The sequence below is a fragment of the Chiloscyllium plagiosum genome, unplaced genomic scaffold (genome assembly GCF_037043375.1).
Source record: "Chiloscyllium plagiosum isolate Xiang-an unplaced genomic scaffold, Cpla_swu_hap1 HiC_scaffold_40, whole genome shotgun sequence".
NCBI classification, from domain to species: domain Eukaryota; kingdom Metazoa; phylum Chordata; class Chondrichthyes; order Orectolobiformes; family Hemiscylliidae; genus Chiloscyllium; species Chiloscyllium plagiosum.
The window spans coordinates 19,372,272-19,391,006 of record NW_028270178.1 but is presented as its reverse complement, the minus strand read 5'-3'; the positions used below and the strand labels follow the sequence as shown (position 1 = coordinate 19,391,006).

Here is an 18,735-nt window from a genome sequence, read left to right as displayed (position 1 = left end):
CATTTGAAGCACTCCTAGGAGTTTGAGTGATTACTTTGGAAACTGTTAACATATATGTTTGTTAAATTACTTTCACTAAAGAGCATCACAAAATCATAAAATTAGAACTTCCGCTGAATCAAATTCTCACAGGCTCACTCTCGGAATTTGTTCCTAGGTTCCAATTCTCAACTGAGTCAGGGAGTACAAGTCTACATTGTGCCTGCCTCTATTGTATTTCTTTTTGTCCTCTCAACATTGTATATTTTAGTTGCGAAATGTAATTTATTGCCATTTTGAACTTTCGTTTTCTTGAATTCATTCTCTGGTTTGCAGTGGAGAAAAAAAAAATTAAAATGAATTGAGTTTCAGGCTCTTAATATCCCTGAAATTATGCACATATTTCTTGAAAATTATTGATCGAATGTCAAAAGATCTGATTAAAAATTTGTTAAAAGTTTATGGTTTCAATTCTTTACTGAAGCATTTGGAAGCAATAAGTTCAGCGATTATTTCTTCCTTTTGCCGTACGATTCGAACACATTCATGACATTGTATTTTTGAACAATGTTCTGTGCTCTTTTTGTTTAAATAAAACTCCAAATTAAGTGAAAGTGTTTATTTTTTTCTGAATGTTGAATTGATTTTTAATAATTTGATATTGTACATTTATCTTGCAGAATATTTTCCATGCATGCTTTCGAAACACTCAAAGATGATCGATTTCTTACTTTGTCCACAATATTTGATGTCCTGATAGTATTGCACACACTGTATCTAGTTATCATTTCATTATCCAGTACTAAAAAGTCAGCATCTGGCCAATTACAGACTGTCTTAACTGCTTACATACATAATATTCTCCTTTGCACAAAATATACATCGAGTTATGCTGTCTAATACATTCCCATCTTTCCACATTACTTCCAATCATAGAATATAAAACAATGATTTCTCAGTGTTTTTTTTCCAATTTTAACATGACCCTATATTCCTTTTGTACTTTGCTTAAGATATCAACGTCATCTCTTCGTTCAGTTCTGATAACTGGTCACTCAACCGGAAACATTAAGCCTGATTACCCTTCACAATTGCGGCCACATCTCCTGAGCTTTTCAAGCACTTTCTGTTTTTGTTGTTCATGTATTCTCCCTGACTGTGTGACCACCTGACCTTTCCATTAATTGAATGCGTGATATAAGCAGTTAGCTCAGTTGGATAGGGGACCAGTCAGTGATGACATCATTAAAAAGGCATTGTAGATATATAAACATTCCTTACTCGCTATCCTTTCCTTCCTGTCACTCAGAAAATTTATTTGATCTTTCCTGTCACTTTTCCTTGTCTCCTCTGAACTTTACATTTCAGGACTTAATGTTGGTTCAGACCATAATGAGGCATTAATCATATTTACTTCGCCGAGTAATGACGTGAAGAAATTCATAAGTTCACAGATTTGATCTTCGAGTAACATCTAAAATGATACAGTCATACAGCACAGAAATAGAACATTTGAACTAAGCTATATTACAAATTAAACCAGCGTAATTTGCTCGATTTCGCCCATATCCTGTAAACCTTTCCTACTCATGCACCTCTCCAAATGTCTTTCAAAAGTTGTAATTGTACCGGCATGTACAACTTCATTTTGCTGTTGATTATTTTGACTTATCTTTGACTTGCCGAATGCAAAAGGAGGGAGGAAAGTAATTGATATTTCACAAAATGACATTTTCAACTTTCAGTACTGAGGGAAAATAATTTCAACAGGTTTGCCCTTTCCCCAAAGTCATCGAAAATACTACACTTTCTGTCTTTAACAAGCCATCATTGTTCCTGACCTTGCTTTATGTAATTATAATTTTTTAAAAAAATAATTTTATGCCCCTGGTACATTTCTAATATGTTCCCTTTTGCGAGTTTATGCTGCTTCGTGGCGCTGTTGGCTGGTCTTTGAATCTTTTCCCAATCATCTGGATCTACGCTGTTTTTGCATAGTTAGACTCCAACATTTAAAATTGATTTCCCTTACAACATCTTACTTACTTCCTGCTCTGATTCTCAGGTAAGAAATTGAAAAACGATCTCGAAGGAATTGAATGACAAGCTATATACTTCCCAGCAGGCGTTGTTCACACTTATCCAAAAATAGTCATCCCACCTCAAAAGATCGAGTTAACAATACCTTAAAAGTTTCGACTTTAAATGATTTCTGAAGTATGTGTATGCAATAAATTCAGCAATTACTATTAATTTGCATTACAATTCCAGCACTCTAATTAAGTAATATTTTACAGAATATTGTCATCTGTACAGCATCTTGTCATCAGTGTTTTTTTTAAATGTGGTAATTGAAGTCTATTTGTTTGCAATTTCGAGAAGATGTACAGCAATTTAAACTTTTACACTTACCTTGCCGGATATATTCTATGTCTGCAGTCGAGTTACTCAAAGATGTTTGAATGCTCACTTTGGAAGATATTAAAAGAGATGTTTGTAAAATTACTGTCAGTTTGAACAACTACACAGCTCACAAAACTACAAATTCAGAGCTCAGTCACATTCTCAGCAAGTTCAATTAAGTATTTTGTTTCGAGGTTCCAACAGTGAGTGAAAGACCAGTCTGCATTGTGCCGGAAATAAGTGTATTTCATCTTTTCCTCACAGAACTGTGGATTCTATTTGTGAAATGCAAAACAAATTGAAATCGCACTTATGCAATGCAAACTTGTGAAATTAGTTGTGGATCAGGATTTCATTTTTCTTGAATTCATTCTCGGTTTTAAAGTGGAGAAATGAACTCAAAGGTATTGAACTGCAAACTATTTATGTCCCTGCAGTTATGTATCTATTTATTGAAAATTAATAATCGAATGTCAAATAATCTAGTTTACAATTTGTTACCAAGTTATGATTTCAATTTTTCTTACTGAAGCAATTACAATCAAGGCCAACAATTACATTTCCTTTTGTCTTCCAATTCGAGCGCACTTAACCCGCTGTTTTCTGAAACAACATTCTGTGTTGACTCTTGTATTTCTTTGAAAAGCGTATAATTTTTCAGAACGTTGAGAAGGTATTTAATAATGTATATTTGTATAATTACATTTCAGAATATTTTCTATGTAGGTATTTGAATTACTCAATTGTGAATCACTTCGTACTTTGTCGCAATATATGTTCCCTTGATAGTTTTGCACACACTTTATTTCGTTGTCATAACGCGGCCCATTATTGAACAGTGAACATTGAACTGAATAAAGACTATCCTTCTCTTTTCATGCATAATCTTCCACTGTCTATAAAATATATATTGAGTCACTCTGTCTTACAGAGTTACATCCTTCCAAATTACGAACATAAAACACAACAGTGCATCTGTGCTTTTCACAATGGTAACATGAAGCTGCATTCCTTTTGTTCTTTGCTTCAGATATCAATGTCATGTGTTCGTTCAGTGCTGAGGAAGGATCACTCAACCAGAAATGTTAGCTGTGTTTTCTCTCCGCAGATGCTATCAGAAATGAGGAGTATTTCAAGCAATTTCTATTTTTGTTGGTCAGATATTCTCTCCGACTTGGTGACCACTTGCCCCATCCAACAATTGACTGCATGTTTACACAGTTAGCTCAGTTGGATTGTGGAACACTTAATGAGGCCACCATTTAATCCTTCCACCAGCTCATTGCAATTGTAATGCAAATTAACATTGCAGGGCTCTGTTTCTCAACAGCAGCAAGCATGCAGGTACAGCAGGCAGTGAAGAAAGCTATTGGCATTCTGGTCTTCATAACAAGAGGGATTGAGTATAGGAGCAAAGAGGTCCTTCTGCAGCTGTACAGGGCCCTGGTGAGGCCGCACCTGGAGTATTGTATGCAGTTTTGCTCTCCAGATTTGAGGAAATACATTCTGGCTATTGAGGGAGTGCAGTGTAGGTTTACCAGGTCAATTTCCGAAATGGTTGGACTTTCACTATCATATGTTGAAAGATTAGAACGACTGGGCCTGTATACACTTGAGTTCAGAAGGTTGAGAGGGGATCTGATTGAGACGTATAAGATTATTAAGGGATTGGACACTCTGGGCGTAGGAAGCTTGTTTACGCTGATGGGTGAGTCCAGAACCAGAGGACACAGCTTAAAAATAAGGGGTAGGCCATTTAGAACAGATTTGAGGAGAAACGTCTTCACCCAGAGAGTGGTGGATATATGGAATGCTCTGCCCCAGAAGGCAGCGGAGGCCAGGTCTCTCGATGCTTTCAAGAAAGAGATGGATAGAGTTCTTAAAGATAGTGGAATCAAGAGTCATGGGGATAAGGCAGGAACAGGACACTGATTGTTGGTGATCAGCCATGATCATAGTGAATGGTGGCGCTGGATCGAAGGGCCGAATGGCCTACTCCTGCACCTATTGTCTATTGTCTATTATGGTCGAATCACTCGCCTTGTCTGAGGTTTAATGATTCGTCTGGTCAAACTACCACTGGTTAAAGCTCTCAACTGATAGAGTACATCTATGGTGACTTTTTCTTTACCCTGAGATTGCGCAAATTCACGTAATATTTTCAAAAGCCAGTCACCTATTTCTAATTGCACCCTCCTTAAAAAAAGGTTCCTCAATGTATTATCGCAAGCTATTCTTGCTCTGTTACATTTGACACTTTTCCATTGAACTGTCTCACAAACGTCCGGCAAACAAAACATCTTTCTCATTCAGTATTTAGATGATTCGCATCTAACTCAAAGGAAGGTCGTATTTTAGTCAAATAAGAATTCATGTCGTTTTGTTGTCCCTGGCAAGTTTCCTTTAATACTCGGTTTTAGCAGCTCATATAAGCATCTTTCTGGCTGTTTGTCTTTGAATCTTTTCTCCATCATCAGGAGCGATGCAATATTTGCATTTATAGACAAAACATTTTAAATTGATTTCGCTGACGACAGTTTTATTTCTTATTCTCATTCTCTGGTTAGAACGTGAAGAGTGAACTCAAATGAATTGAATAATAAATTATAAGTGCCCCTGCAGTGATTGCTCACATTTATCCAAAAGTAGTCATGACACCTCAATAGATTTGGTTAACAATACCCTATAAGTTTCTAATTTGAATGGTTTCCAAGGTATTTGTATGCAGCAAATTCAGCAATTATTTTTACTTTGCCTTACAATTACAACAGTCTAAACGCAATATACTTTTATTGAAAGTAATGTCCTGACGGTCGTCTCTGTTTTAATAAATGCTGCATTTGAGGTCTTTGTCAGTAATGTCGGGAAGATGTTCAGGAATTTATATTTTAACCCTTATCTTTCGAAATATCTTTTCTGTCTACAGTAGAATCACTCCAAGATGTTTGAGTGCTCACATCAGAAGCTGTTAAATTGATTAAATTAGTAGAACTGCTTTCATTCTAAAGAACTATACTGCTCATAAAATTACAACTTCACAGCTCAATCACATTATCAACGGGCTCAATAAAAGTCTTTGTTTCAACGTTCCAACAATGAATGAGGGAGTATCAGTCTGCAACTGCCACAGGAGTATTTCATCTTGTCCTCTTGAATAAAGTTTGTAAAGGTGCTCATGTAATGCAGACATGTGAAATTGATTGCCATTCTGATATTTATTTTTCCTGAATTCATTCTGTGATTGAAGAGTGGAGAATCGACTCAGAGGAATTGGATTGCATATCACACAGAGACATGCACATATACATATATACACATATATAATGTACATCCAAAATATTGCATGTAATATACATATTATACATCATATATCATATATATGATGTATATTACATATATAACTTATTTTAATATACTTTGTATTTATTATAGATAATAAAAATTAATGAGTGAGTGCTTGTCAAATTATCTAATTAATCATTTTTTCCAAATTTATAATTTCAATTCTTTACTGAAGCATCTGCAAAGAGTAAGGCTACTCATTCGAGCGCACTCATCACACTGTATTCTTATGCAATGTTCTGCACTGACTCTTATTTTTATTTAATAAATACTATATTCAGTACAAAAAAGTTTAACTTTTCTGTATGTTGAGAAGGTGTTTAGTAATTTTTATTTATGCTCTTACCTATCAGAAAACTTTCTATGAGAATATTTGAATCACTCAAAGTTGAGTCTTTCCCTACTTTATCCCAATCTACGGTGCCTTGATAATTTTGAACATATTCTATTTCGTTATTATAACGCCTTCCATTATAGAGCAGTGAACACCGAACTGATTAAAGACCGTCCTTCTGTTTTCAAGCATAATATTCTGCTTTGTATATACTATACATATAGCGGCACAAAGCTATTCTTTTTTTTCCATAACCTGTTCCTTGGTGAAGGAGATTCTGTCCTTGAATTATTTCAGGGGACAATAAAACAGGACAGGCTCCGATCAGTCTGATGTTGTACAGCGATGAAATGAATTTTGAGAGGCCTTTTGCTCATATGTAAACAGATGAGACTTCAGGCCAAAGTGGTCATGCTTTCTAAGTGACCAGTATAAAAAAAAGGGGAGAGGTCAGCTCTGTAGCTGAGCTGAGCAGTTTTTAGTTCAGTCTTGAACGAGTGAGAAGTTTAACAGGGAGCTGTTTGGAACCTCTTTCTCTCTGTGTCTTTTTCTGCCCTTCAACTTCAACCTGGAAGCACGTGTTGCATTTATACAGTTTTCTTTAAAGGGAGTTTGCTTGTTGGGAGTGTTGTGTATATTCGGAACAGCATAATTAATTCTAGGTGGATAGGTTGAGTTATGTAGGGGTTCTTTATTCTGTTCTTTCTGCTCCATTGTGTGACTTTGTGAGTAATTTGTTGTATGTTTTAAAATAATCAAAGTCAGTCATCCAAGCAATCTTAGCCGGGACTGTAGAACTGGAAAAGCACAGCAGGTCAGACAGTATTCGAGGAGCAGGAGAATCAACGTTTCGGGCATAAGCCCTTCATTAGGAATGAGGCTTGTGGGTCGGGGCTGAGACATAAATAGGAGGGGGTGTGTTTGGGCGGAAGATAGCTGGGAAAACAATAAGTGGATGAAGGTGAGGGAGAAGGTGATTGGTCAGTGGGGGGACTGATGGAACGGGTCCAGACGGAGGTGCCGAGTTGGAGGCTTGTGACTACAATAATGTGGGAGGGGGGAGGGAAAATTAGGAAACTCATTGCCTCAGTCTGCACCTGTTCCACCCATCTCATCTCTTCCTACCTCGACACCATCCTGCCCCCCTCTTGGTCTAGGAGCTCCCAACCTAGGTTCGTGACATCACCCATGCCCTTCACCTCCTCCAAGGTTTTACTTTCCCTGGCCCCAACACTTCATCTTCACCACGGGCATCCAGTTCCTGTACAAATCGATCTTCCATGGCGATGGTCTCATATCCCTCTGTTTCTATCACTCACGCCATCGCAACCAGTACCCTTCCACTGACACCCTCATCCGCCTGGCTGACCTGGTCCACCTGCTCCTTCTAATCCTCCCACTCCCACCAAATCGAAGGGGTAGCCATGTGCACCCACATGGGACCCAGTTATGTCTACCTGTTGGTGGAATATGTGGAGCAGTCGATCTTCCGTAGTTGCACCGGCACCACGCCCACCTGTTCCTCTGTTATATCGATGACTGCATCAGCGCTGCCTCGTGCTCCCTCAATGAGGTTGAACAGTTCATCAACTTTACCAATACCTTCCACCCCAATCACATTCACCTGGACTATGTCAGAAACGTCCCTCAGCTTCCTGGACCTCTCCATCACTGTCTCTGGTAATGGATTGACCACAGACATATAGTTCAAGCAGACCGACTCCAACAGCTACCTAGACTACACCTCCTAGAAATACGCCATCCCTTATTCCTAATTCCTCTGCCTCCGCCTCTCTGTTCACAGAATGAACAATTCAAATTCAGAAAGTCCCAGATGGCCTCGTTCTTCCATGATTGGAACTTCCATTCAAGGTGTTTGATGATGATCTCCAGCACAACTCCTCTACTTTGCGCACCACTGCCCATGAATCCAACCACTCCCAATGCAATAAGGACAGAACCCACACCGGTCATCACCTTCCACCCCACCAAGCTCCGCATACAATGCATCATCTGCCGCCACTTCCAAAACCACCAAATGGACCCCACCAGCAGAGATATCATTCCCTCCACCCCTATCAGCGTTCCAAAATGACCATTCCCTCCGCGATTCCCTCATCAGGTACCCAATCCCACCAGCCCAGACCCCACTCCTGGCACCTTACCCTACCACTGCAGGAAGTGCAAACCCTGTGCACTCACCATTCCCCTCACCTCCGTCCAAGGCCAAAAGGAATGCTTCCACATCGGTCAGAAAGTTACCTGTACCTCTACTGCATCAGTTGCAGCCGGTGTAGTCTCCTCTACGGCGGGGAGATAGGACCATTTCAGAGAACATCTCTGGGACACCCGTACCCAACAATCCCACCCACCCATGGCTGAACACTTCAACTCCCCCTCCCACTCCATCAAGGACGTGCAAGGTCCTGGGCCTCCTCCACTACCAAACCATTACTTATCAATGCCTGGAGGTGGAATTCCCCATATTCTGCTTTGGGACCGTGCAACCACGCAGGATAAATATGGATTTCAACAGCTTCCTTATTCCCATCCCTCCTAAATTTTCCAAGTCCTAAGGCTGCAACTCAGCATCGCCCTCTGGACCCGTCCATCACTTCCCCCACTGACCTGTCACCTTCTCCCTCACCTTCATTCACCTATTGCTTTCCCAGCTACCTTCCTTCCAACCCCACCTCCTCCCATTTACCTCTCAGCCTCATTCCTGATGAAGCGCTTATGCCTGAAACATCGATTCTCCTGCTCTCGGATGCTGCCTGACCTCTGCGTTTTGCCAGCTCTACATTCTCGACTCTGAGCTCCAGGATCTGGAGTCCTCATTTTAATCTAGCTATCATACTTTGGGTAATTTTCCCTGCATACTCACCAAAGTAACTGGTCTGGGGCTACCTGCTTACGAATGTTTCGATTGGTTTGGCTCAGTCCATAACAGAGAATCGACGTTTCGGGCATGAGCCCTTCTTCCGGAATGAGGAGAGTGTGCCATGCAGGCTAAGATAAAAGGTATGGAAGAGGAACTTGGGTGAGGGGCGTTGGAAATGTGATAGGTGGAAGGAGGTTAAGGTGAGGGTGAGAGTGGGTGTGGGGGCTGAGAGGTCAGGAAGAAGATTGCAGGTAAGTAAGGTGGTGCTGAGTTCGAGGGTTGGGACTGAGACAAGATGGGGGAGGGGACATTAGGAAACTGGAGCAATCTGAGTTCGTCCCTTGTGGTTGGAGGGTTCCTCAGCGGAAGATGAGGCGCTCTTCCTCCAGCCGTCGTCTTGCTATGGTCTGCCGATGGAGGAATCCAATGACCTGCATGTCCTTGGTGGAGTGGGAGGGGGAGTTGAAGTGTTGAGCCATCGGGTGGTTGGGTTGGTTGGTCCGGGTGTCCGAGAGGTGTTCTCTGAAAAGTTCAGCAAGTAGGCGGCCTGTCTCCCCAATATAGAGGAGGCCACATCGGGTGCAGCGGATGCAGTAAATGATGTGTGTGGAGGTGCAGGTGAATTTGTGGTGGATATGGAAGGATCCCTTGGGGCCTTGGAGGGGAGTAAGGGGGGAGGTGTGGGCGCAAGTTTTGCATTTCTTGTGGTTGCAGGGGAAGGTGCTGGGAGTGGAGGTTGAGTTGGTGGGGGGTGTGGACCTGACAAGGGAGTCACGGAGGGAGAAGTCTTTTCGGAACGCTGATAGGGGAGGGGAAGGAAATATATCCCTGGTGGTGGGGTCCGTTTGGAGGTGGTGGAAATGACGACGGGTGATATGATATATATGGAGGATGGTGGGTTGATAGGTGAGGACCAGTGTGGTTCTGTCCTGGTGGCGATTGGAGGGGCGGGACTCAAGGGTGGAGGAGCGGGAAGTGGAGGAGATGCGGTGGAGAGCAATCATTTATCACGTCTGGGGCGAAATTGCTGCCTTTGAAGAAGGAGGCCATCTGGGTTGTTCGGTATTGGAACTGGTCCTCCTGGGAGCAGATGCGGCCGAGACGAAGGAATTGGGAATATGGGATGATGTTTTTACAGGGAGCAGGGTGGGAGGAGGTGTAGTCTAGGTAGCTGTGGGAGTCGGTTGGTTTATAGAAAATGTCCGTGTTGCAGGTCCTTGGAGTCTTCCATCGCCAGACCATAGCAACACGACTGCTAGAGGAAGAGTGCCTCATCTTCCGCCTAGGAACCCTCCAACGACAAGGGATGAACTCAAATTTCTCCAGTTTCCTCATTCCCCCCCCCCCACCCTATCTCAGTCCCAACTCTCAAACTCAGCACCACATTCCTAACCTGCAATCTTCTTCCTGACCTCACCGCCCCACCCCCACTCCGGCCTATCACCCTCACCTTAACCTCCTTCCACCTATCGCATTTCCAACTCCCCTCCCCCAATCCCTCTTCCCTACTTTTTATCTTAGCCTGCTTGGCACACTCTCCTCATTCCTGAAGAAGGTCTTATGCCCGAAACATCGATTCTCCTGTTTCATGGATGCTGCCCGACCTGCTGTGCTTTTACAGCAACACATTTTCAGCTCTGATCTCCAGCAGCTGCAGTCCTCACTTCCTCATTCCATAACAGTTTGGGGGCTCGTCCAAGAGTTTAAACAGCGGGTGGTAGGTGCTAGTGTCTTTATTTCGGGTGTTTGTTTGGTTGGATCAACAAAGCTTGGGGTAGGAATGGCTGTTTCAGTTACCAAAATATTTCTGGACGTGGATGTGGATGTGGTGACTTTGGAAGTTTTGCAAAAACTGAATAAGACCAAGTTGCAAGAATTAGCAGAGAAGCTGGAATTGAAAATGCCTGCTTCTGTGAGTAAAGGAGAGATATTACAGGAGTAGTTCAGCATTTAAACTTGCTGTAGAAACCATCAGAATCTATAGGAATGGCAAGAATTCAATTGCAAATGAAGCAGCTTGAGATAAAGGTGAGAGATAAGGAAAGGGCAGCTGAAATGAAACAGTTTGAGTTATTGATCGAAGCAGAAGAGAAAGAAAAAGAGAGTGCAGAGAAATAAAAAAAAGGAGAGGTTTTGAACATCAAAAACTGACACGTAAAAAAGCAAAAGGCTGGATATAAAGGCTAAGTGTCGGCTTAGTGAGGAAGAGAGTAAGGATGAGCAACCGCCTGGAAGTCAGAAATCCAGTGCGAATCTGCTTAAGTTTGTTCAAATATTGTCTACATTTGATGAGAAGGATGCGGAAGTCTTATTCATCTCATTTGAAAAGGCGGCTAAACAAATGCAGTGGCCAGCGGCAATGTGGGTTTTGTTGATCCAAAAGAAACTTGTAGGTAGGGCTAATGAGGTATTCGCATCACTATCAGAGGAGGTATCAGGGGAGTATGAAGAGGTGAAAAAAGCCATTTTAAGTGCATATGAACTTGTACTGGAAGCATATAGACAACGTTTCAGGAATTGAAGAAGGGACCAAGGTCAAACCTATATTGAGTTTGAAAAGATCAAACAGGATAATTTCGATAGATGGAGAAGATGTTTTTAAATTGAGCAAATTAATGCTGCCCTTAGAGAGGTAATCATTTCAGATAAATTCAAAAACTCACCGTCTGAGGTAGTCCAAACTCGTGGGAGAGCAGACAGCTAAAACAGCAAGGTTAGCCGCTGAAGTGACTGATGATTACGAGCTGGTAAATAAAACACAGTTTGACTTCCTGAATCAATTTCAGTCCATGAGGGATAGACACTGGGTCAAAGAGAAATCCTCACGTGGAAAGGGAAAGGTATATCGCAGTGGAGATCATAAAGATAACTTCCCATGGGTTAAAAATATCCTTCAGGGGGCCAAAGAAGTTAAAAAGCTCCGGTGTTTTCATTGTAATAATGTGGCCCACACAAAATCACAGTATTGGTGGGCTAGGAGAAAGCCAGATGTAGGAATTCCAGGTAATCCTGGAGGTTTTGTTGGAGGAGTAACAAAACGCACAAAGGAAGTGAGACAACTCCCTCAGAGTGTACAAGATGATCAGAGGTTGATTAAGGAGGAAGTGCCAGATCCACTTAAAATAGATACATGCAAGGGTAAAGTTTATTCACATAAGTTCGGAGTAATATGTAAGGGTAATGATGTTAAAATACTAAGGGACACAGAATCCTCTCAGTCTCTAATGTTAAAGGATAAGGAGATTTGCGTTCTTGATGGTCTATTGCCAGAGAAGGTTCTAGTGACATGAATTCATGGTGAGACAAAAAGTACTCAATTATGTAAATTGAGGCTAGAGAGTCCAGAGAAGAATGGAGAATTTGTGGTCGGAGTATTGGACAAACTCTTGCTCTTGGAATACAGTTTGGCCTTGCAAAGGATCTAACTGATTCACCGGAAGGTGTGCTGCCTACTCTCATTGAAAAGCCAATGGAGACGCAGGCAACTGAAGAAATGAAGGACCTTTATCCAGGAATCTTAACTGATTGTGTGGTCACAAGAGCACAGAGGTACAAGCTGAAGCAGGAGAGATCAAAAGACACAGCTAAGGAAGCTGACATAGTGTTATCCAAAACTTACTTCGATCCAATAATTGGAACAGAGAAGGAGCTACTAAGTAAACATGCAAGTATTTTTAGCTCTACTCAGCTGATTGAATTACAGCAGAAATATGACACGTTAAAACAGTTGTAGCAAAAGGCATTTGCTGAGAAAGAAAGTGAAGGCATTCCTGTGTGCTATTACTTAACAAATAAGGTCTTAATGAGGAAGCAGATGAAATATGGGCAGATATTCATCAAGTTGTTTCGCCATGAGGATACAGAAAGGAAATGCTGCGAATGGCACATGAACTATCACTTGGATGTCATTTAGGGGTGAGGAAAACACAAGCTAAAATGCAAAGACATTTTTACTGGCCTGAGAAACACAAAGATTTCGTTGAAATTTGCCAGATGTGTCATACATGTCAGCTCATCAGAGAACAACAGGCAGTAATGAGACCTGCACGTTTAGTAACTATTCCAGCATTTGAGGAACCTTTCACAAGAGTCTTCATTGATTGTGTAGGTCCCCTACCTCAAACAAAACGTGGGAATGATTATTTATTCACAACAATGGATGCATCAACTAAATTTCCAGAGGCAATCCCATTATGCAACATCACGGCTAAAAGGGTTGTAGAAAATTACTTTGTTTCTTTTAAAAGATATGGACTACCGATAGAGATTCAGTCAGATCAAAGACCAAATTTCATATCCAAAGTATTCAAGGAGGTTATGGATAACTTGGGAATAAAATAATTCAAATATACTGCGTGCCATCCGTAATTACAGAGTGCACTAGAGAGATAGCATCAAACATTAGAGACCATGTTGAGGGCTTATGGTTTAGAGTATCCAGATGTTTGGGATAAGGGAATTGCAGTTGTCCTTTTTGTGATCAGCGATTCACCAAATGAATCGACCAAGTTCAGTCCATTTAATTTTTTTTTTGGCATGAAGTAAGAGGACCATTAAAACTCATTAAGGAGAAAATTAGCAAGTCAGAATTCAGAGACCACCCATTTGAAGTATTTGACAAATTTTACAGAGTGATTAAACAGAGCTGGAGAGTTGACGAGACAGCATTTAAACGGATCACAGCACACAATGAAACAAGAAGTGGATAAGAAATAATAAATTCGCAATTTTCTATTTGGGGATAAGGTGACTTCCAGTAACAGGTGAGCCTTTAAAAGCAAGGTTTAGTGGACCTTATCAAATTGAGAGGAAATTGAGTGAGGTGAACTACTTGACAAGGACTCCAGAGAGCAAGAAATCTCATCGAGTGTGCCATGTGAATATGCTCAAAAAGTATTTTGATAGGGAAGGAAAACAAGAGGCGAAGGTGTTAATGATTACAGCAGAGAAGGAAGATCCAAGTTCAGTGGATTCTGAATTGGACACTCCTCAAATCAAATTGGACAATGAGGAAGTTGTCAAAAATTGGGATAAATTATCGATTTACCTTCCACAAGAAAATCAAAATTACCTGAAAGACTTATCACTATCACATGAAGAAGTATGCAGAAATAAACTGCAGTATTAACTTAATTATGCTTGATGTATATATAGGAGATGCTGTTCCGAATAAGCTACATCCTTGTAGGCATAACCTTCTAAAGTTGGCACAGGTCAGAAAGAGATAGTACGTCTGCTCCAAGATGGCATAATCAAAATGAGTTACAGTGACTGGTGCTCACCCATAGTCATGGTGCCAAAGTTAGATGTTACCCAATGGTTATATGTGGACTATCACAAAGTCAATGCCGTAACGAAGATTGATGCATTTCCAATTCCACGGTTGGAGGACTGTGTTGAAAAAGTGGGATAAGCAACTTCCATTTACATGTTGGCCTTAGTCAGAAGCTATTTGCAAGTACCTTTGTCAGAGAGAGAGAGCAAAGACAATTTCGGCTTTTGTAATGCAAACTGAACGATATAAGTTCAATGTCATGCCAGTTGGTATGGAAAATTCTCCAGCCAAATTTCAGAGACTGACTAATGAGTTCGTTGCCGGATTACCCAACTGTCTGGTGTATATTGGTACCCTGGTGATTCATTAGGAGAAAGTGAGGACTGCAGATGCTGGAGATCAGAGCTGAAAAATGTGTTGCTGGAAAAGCGCAGCAGGTCAGGCAGCATCCAAGGAACAGGAGAATCGAGTTTTCGGGCATAAGCCCTTCTTCAGGAAAGATTCCTGAAGAAGGGCTTATGCCCAAAATGTCGATTCTCCTGCTTCTTGTATGCTGCCTGACCTGCTGCGCTTTTCCAGCAGCACATTTTTCAGCCCTGGCGATTCATGGAAGGGACATTTACAGCATTTATTTGAATTGTTCGATCAACTTTGGAAGGCATGCTTGGTGGTAAACCTACCTAAAAGTGAATTTGCCAAAGCACAAATCCCCTTCCTTGGCCATGTTAATGGACATGGACAAATGGTCGTACGAGATGCAAAAATGAAAGTAATTGGGGAATTTCCCACACCGTCAACACAAAAAAAGCAGTAATGGGATTGAATGGATTTTATCAAAAGTTTGTGCCAAAATTTAGCAGTGTGGTTGCTCCTCTCACCGAATTATTTAAAAAAGGCCAATAAGTTTCAGTGGACAGTGGACTGTCAAAAAACATTTCATAGCCTAAAACCTGTGTTAACCACGGCCCAAAATTTGCCTCACTGGATTACACGAAGCCTTTCAAGGTAGGTATCGATGCCAATGTCAGTGTGATGCTTCTGCAGGAGAATGATGAGGGAATAGAAATCTCCATTGGGTATTGTTCCTGGAAGTTGAACGTTCATCAACAGAAATATTCAACGGTGGAGAAAGAGACTTTAGGCTTGGTGTTGGCTTTACATTTCAGTGATTACATTACCAGGAATACATCTCAGACAATCGTATACACTGATCACAAAAAATAAGAACAAAAATGCCAGATTGTTCAGATGGAACTTTTTGCAGCTGTTCAATTTGACAAATGTGCGTGTGGCAATTGTGATTGCCAAAGCATTAGCGAGACTCGAATGAGAGACAGAGGCTTTTGGTGGCGTGTGTTCCTTGGCCTGAATTTGCATGGGGTTGTGCATGTTTACATGTTTATAGCTAACATAGTGTATATGTATATTTAGGCTACTAACTGGGTTTTGAGATGCTTAAAATGAAGCCATTTTTTGGTATTAATGGCTTATTTTTTTAAGGGGGGAGGTTTCACAAAGCTAGTTTTTTTAAAAAAAAACTGTTCCTTGGCTCAAAGAGACACTGTCCTTGATTTTTTTCAGAGTGAAAAGCTCCGATACGTCTGGTGTAGTACAGAGTTGGCACGGATTTTGTGAAGCCTTTTGTTGACATGTAAACAGATGAGACTTCAGGCCAAAGTGGCCAGGTTTTGTAAGTGACATGTATAAAGAACGGGGAGTGGTCAGCTCTCTTGCTGAGCTGAGCAATTTTAGTACAGTCTTGAACAGGTGAGAAGTTAGAACATAGAACATAGAACAGTACAGCACAGAACAGGCCCTTCAGCCCACGATGTTGTGCCGACAATTGATCCTCATGTAAGGTAAAACTAATGTACAAACCCTCAAATTTCTGCGATCATATACATGTCCAGCAATCTCTTAAATATCCCCAATGACCTCGCTTTCACAACTGCTGCTGGCAATGGATTCCATGCTCTCACAACTCTCTGCATAAAGAACCTACCTCTGACATCCCCTCTATACTTTCCGCCAAACAGCTTAAAACTATGACTCCTTGTGTTAACAAATTCTGCCCTGGGAAAAAGTTTCTGGCTATCAAATCTATCTATGTTTCTCATTATTTTGTACACCTCAATTGGGTCCCCTCTCTTCCTTTTTTCGAATGAAAAAAAAGTCCGAGCTCAGTCAACCTCACTTCGTGAGATAAGTTCTCCATTCCATGCACCATCCTGGTAAACCTCCTCTGAAACCTCTCCAAAGCATCCACGTCTTTCTTATATTAGGGTGACCAGAACTGGACACAGTATTCCAAGTGCGGTCTAACCAAAGTTTTATAGAGCTGCAACAAGATGTCACGGCTCTTAAACTCAATCCCCCTGTTAATGAAAGCCAAAACACCATATGCTTTCTTAACAACCCTGTCCACTTGGGTGGTAATTTCAAGGGATCTATGTACCTGCACACTAAGATCCCTCTGTTGCTCCACACTGCCAAGAATCCCATCCGTAATCCTGTACTCAACTTCCAATTTCGACCTTCCAAAATGCACCACCTCGCATTTATCCAGGTTGAACTCCATCTGCCACCTCTCAGCCCATCTCTGCATCCTGTCAATGTCACACTGCAGCCTACAACAGTCCTCTATACTGTCAACGACACTTCTAACCTTTGTGTCGTCTGAAAACTTGCTAACCCACCCTTCAATCTCCTCATCAAAGTAATTAACAAAAATTACAAACAGTAGAGGCCCAAGAACAGAGCCCTGTGGAACACCACTCACCACTGACTTTCAGGCAGAATACTTTCCTTCCACTACCACTCGCTGCCTTCTGTCGACCACCCAATTCTGTATCCAGACAGCTGAAGTTTCCTGTGTCCTATTCCTCCTGACCTTCTGAACGAGCCTGCCATGGAGAACCTTATCAGATGCCTTGCTGAAGTCCATATACACCACATCCACCGCTCGACCCTCATCAACATGTCTAGTAACATCCTCAAAGAACTCAATAAGATTCGTGAGACATGACCTGTCCCTCACAAAGCCGTGCTGACTGCATTTGATCAAGTCTTGCTCTTTCAGATGGTCATAAATTCTATCCCTCCGAATCCTTTCTAACACCTTGCAGACGACAGATGAGAGACTTACTGGTATGTAATTGCCGGGGATTTCTCTGTTGCCTTTCTTGAAGAAAGGAATTCATTTGCCTCCCTCCAGTTCTCAGGTACGACTCTGGTGAAGAGTGAGAATGCAAAGATCTTCGCAAGCGGTGAAGCAATCACATTTCACACTTCCCAAAACAGCTGAGGCCAAATCTGGTCTGGCCCTGGCGACTTGTCAATCTTAATGTTTGGCAAAATTTTGAGCACATCAGCTTCCTCAATCTCTATCCGTTCCAGCATGCTTACCTGCTCCTCGATGGTTTCATTCCCTCCATGATCCATTTCTTTTGTAAAGACAGAAGCAGAAAACTCATTTAAGGCTTCCCCGACCTCCTCAGACGCAATACACAATTTCCTTATGCTATCCCTGATCGGCCTTACTCTTTCTTTGACCATTCTCTTATTCCTCAAATACGTGTAAAATGCCTTTGGATTCTCCCGAATCCTTCCTGCCAAGGATTTTTTGTGCGCTCTCCTGTCTCTCCTCAGACTATTTTTGAGCTTTTTCCTTGTCTGCCTGTAATTCTCTCGAGCTGAGCAAGATCCTTGCTTCCTCCACCTTACGTAAGCTGCCTTCTTTCTTTTGACGAGAAGCTCCTCTGCTCTCGTCACCCAAGGTTCCTTTATCTTACCCCTTCTTGCCTGTCTCAGAGGAACGCATTTATGCACCACTCTCGACAACTGTTCCTTAAGCAGTCTCCACATATCTATAGTGCCCTTTCCATGGAACACTTGCTCCTAGGCCGTGCTTCCCAACTCACGTCTGATAGCATCATAGTTTCCTTTTCCCCAATTGAATATCCTCCAATTGTGCCTGCTTCTCTCCTTCTTCATAGCTATATAGAATGTGAGGCATTTGTGGTCAGTATCACCAAAATGCTCTCCCACCGCAAGATCTGACACCTGGCCCGGCTCGTTTCCGAGCACTAAGTCTAGAATGGCCTCTCGCCTCGTCGGCCTGTCAACGTACTGAGTTAGGAAACTCTCCTGAACACACCTTACAAAAACAGTTCCTTCCAAGCCATCTGCTCGAAGGAGGATCCAATCAATATTGGGAAAATTAAAGTCACCCATTACGACAACCCTACTATATTCACACATTTTCCAAACAATCTGCTGACCTATGCTTCCTTCAATCTCCCTGCTGCTATTGGGGGGCCTGTAGTAAACCCTAACGAGATGATTGCTCCCTTGCTGTTACTAATTTCCACCCATACTGACTCAGTAGACAGACCCTCCTCGACAATGGTAACTTCTGGAGCTGCGTTACCCTCTGTGATTAGCAATGCTACACCCCCTCCTCTCTCTCCCCCGCCCATTCCTTTTAAATGTTCTATACCCTGGAACATCCAGCAACCTTTC

At 41.7% G+C, this 18,735-nt stretch overlaps 1 protein-coding gene across 1 annotated transcript in view; it reads right to left on the bottom strand.

Annotated features, from left to right (window-relative positions):
• LOC122544088 (NACHT, LRR and PYD domains-containing protein 12-like) overlaps nt 1-18,735 on the bottom strand; it is a 49,035-nt gene that overhangs the window by 11,153 nt on the left and 19,147 nt on the right. The window contains exon 7 of the mRNA XM_087981518.1: nt 2,392-2,448. Within this exon, the coding sequence (XP_087837644.1) occupies nt 2,392-2,448 (57 nt within the window). The remainder of the gene's footprint in view (nt 1-2,391; nt 2,449-18,735) is intronic.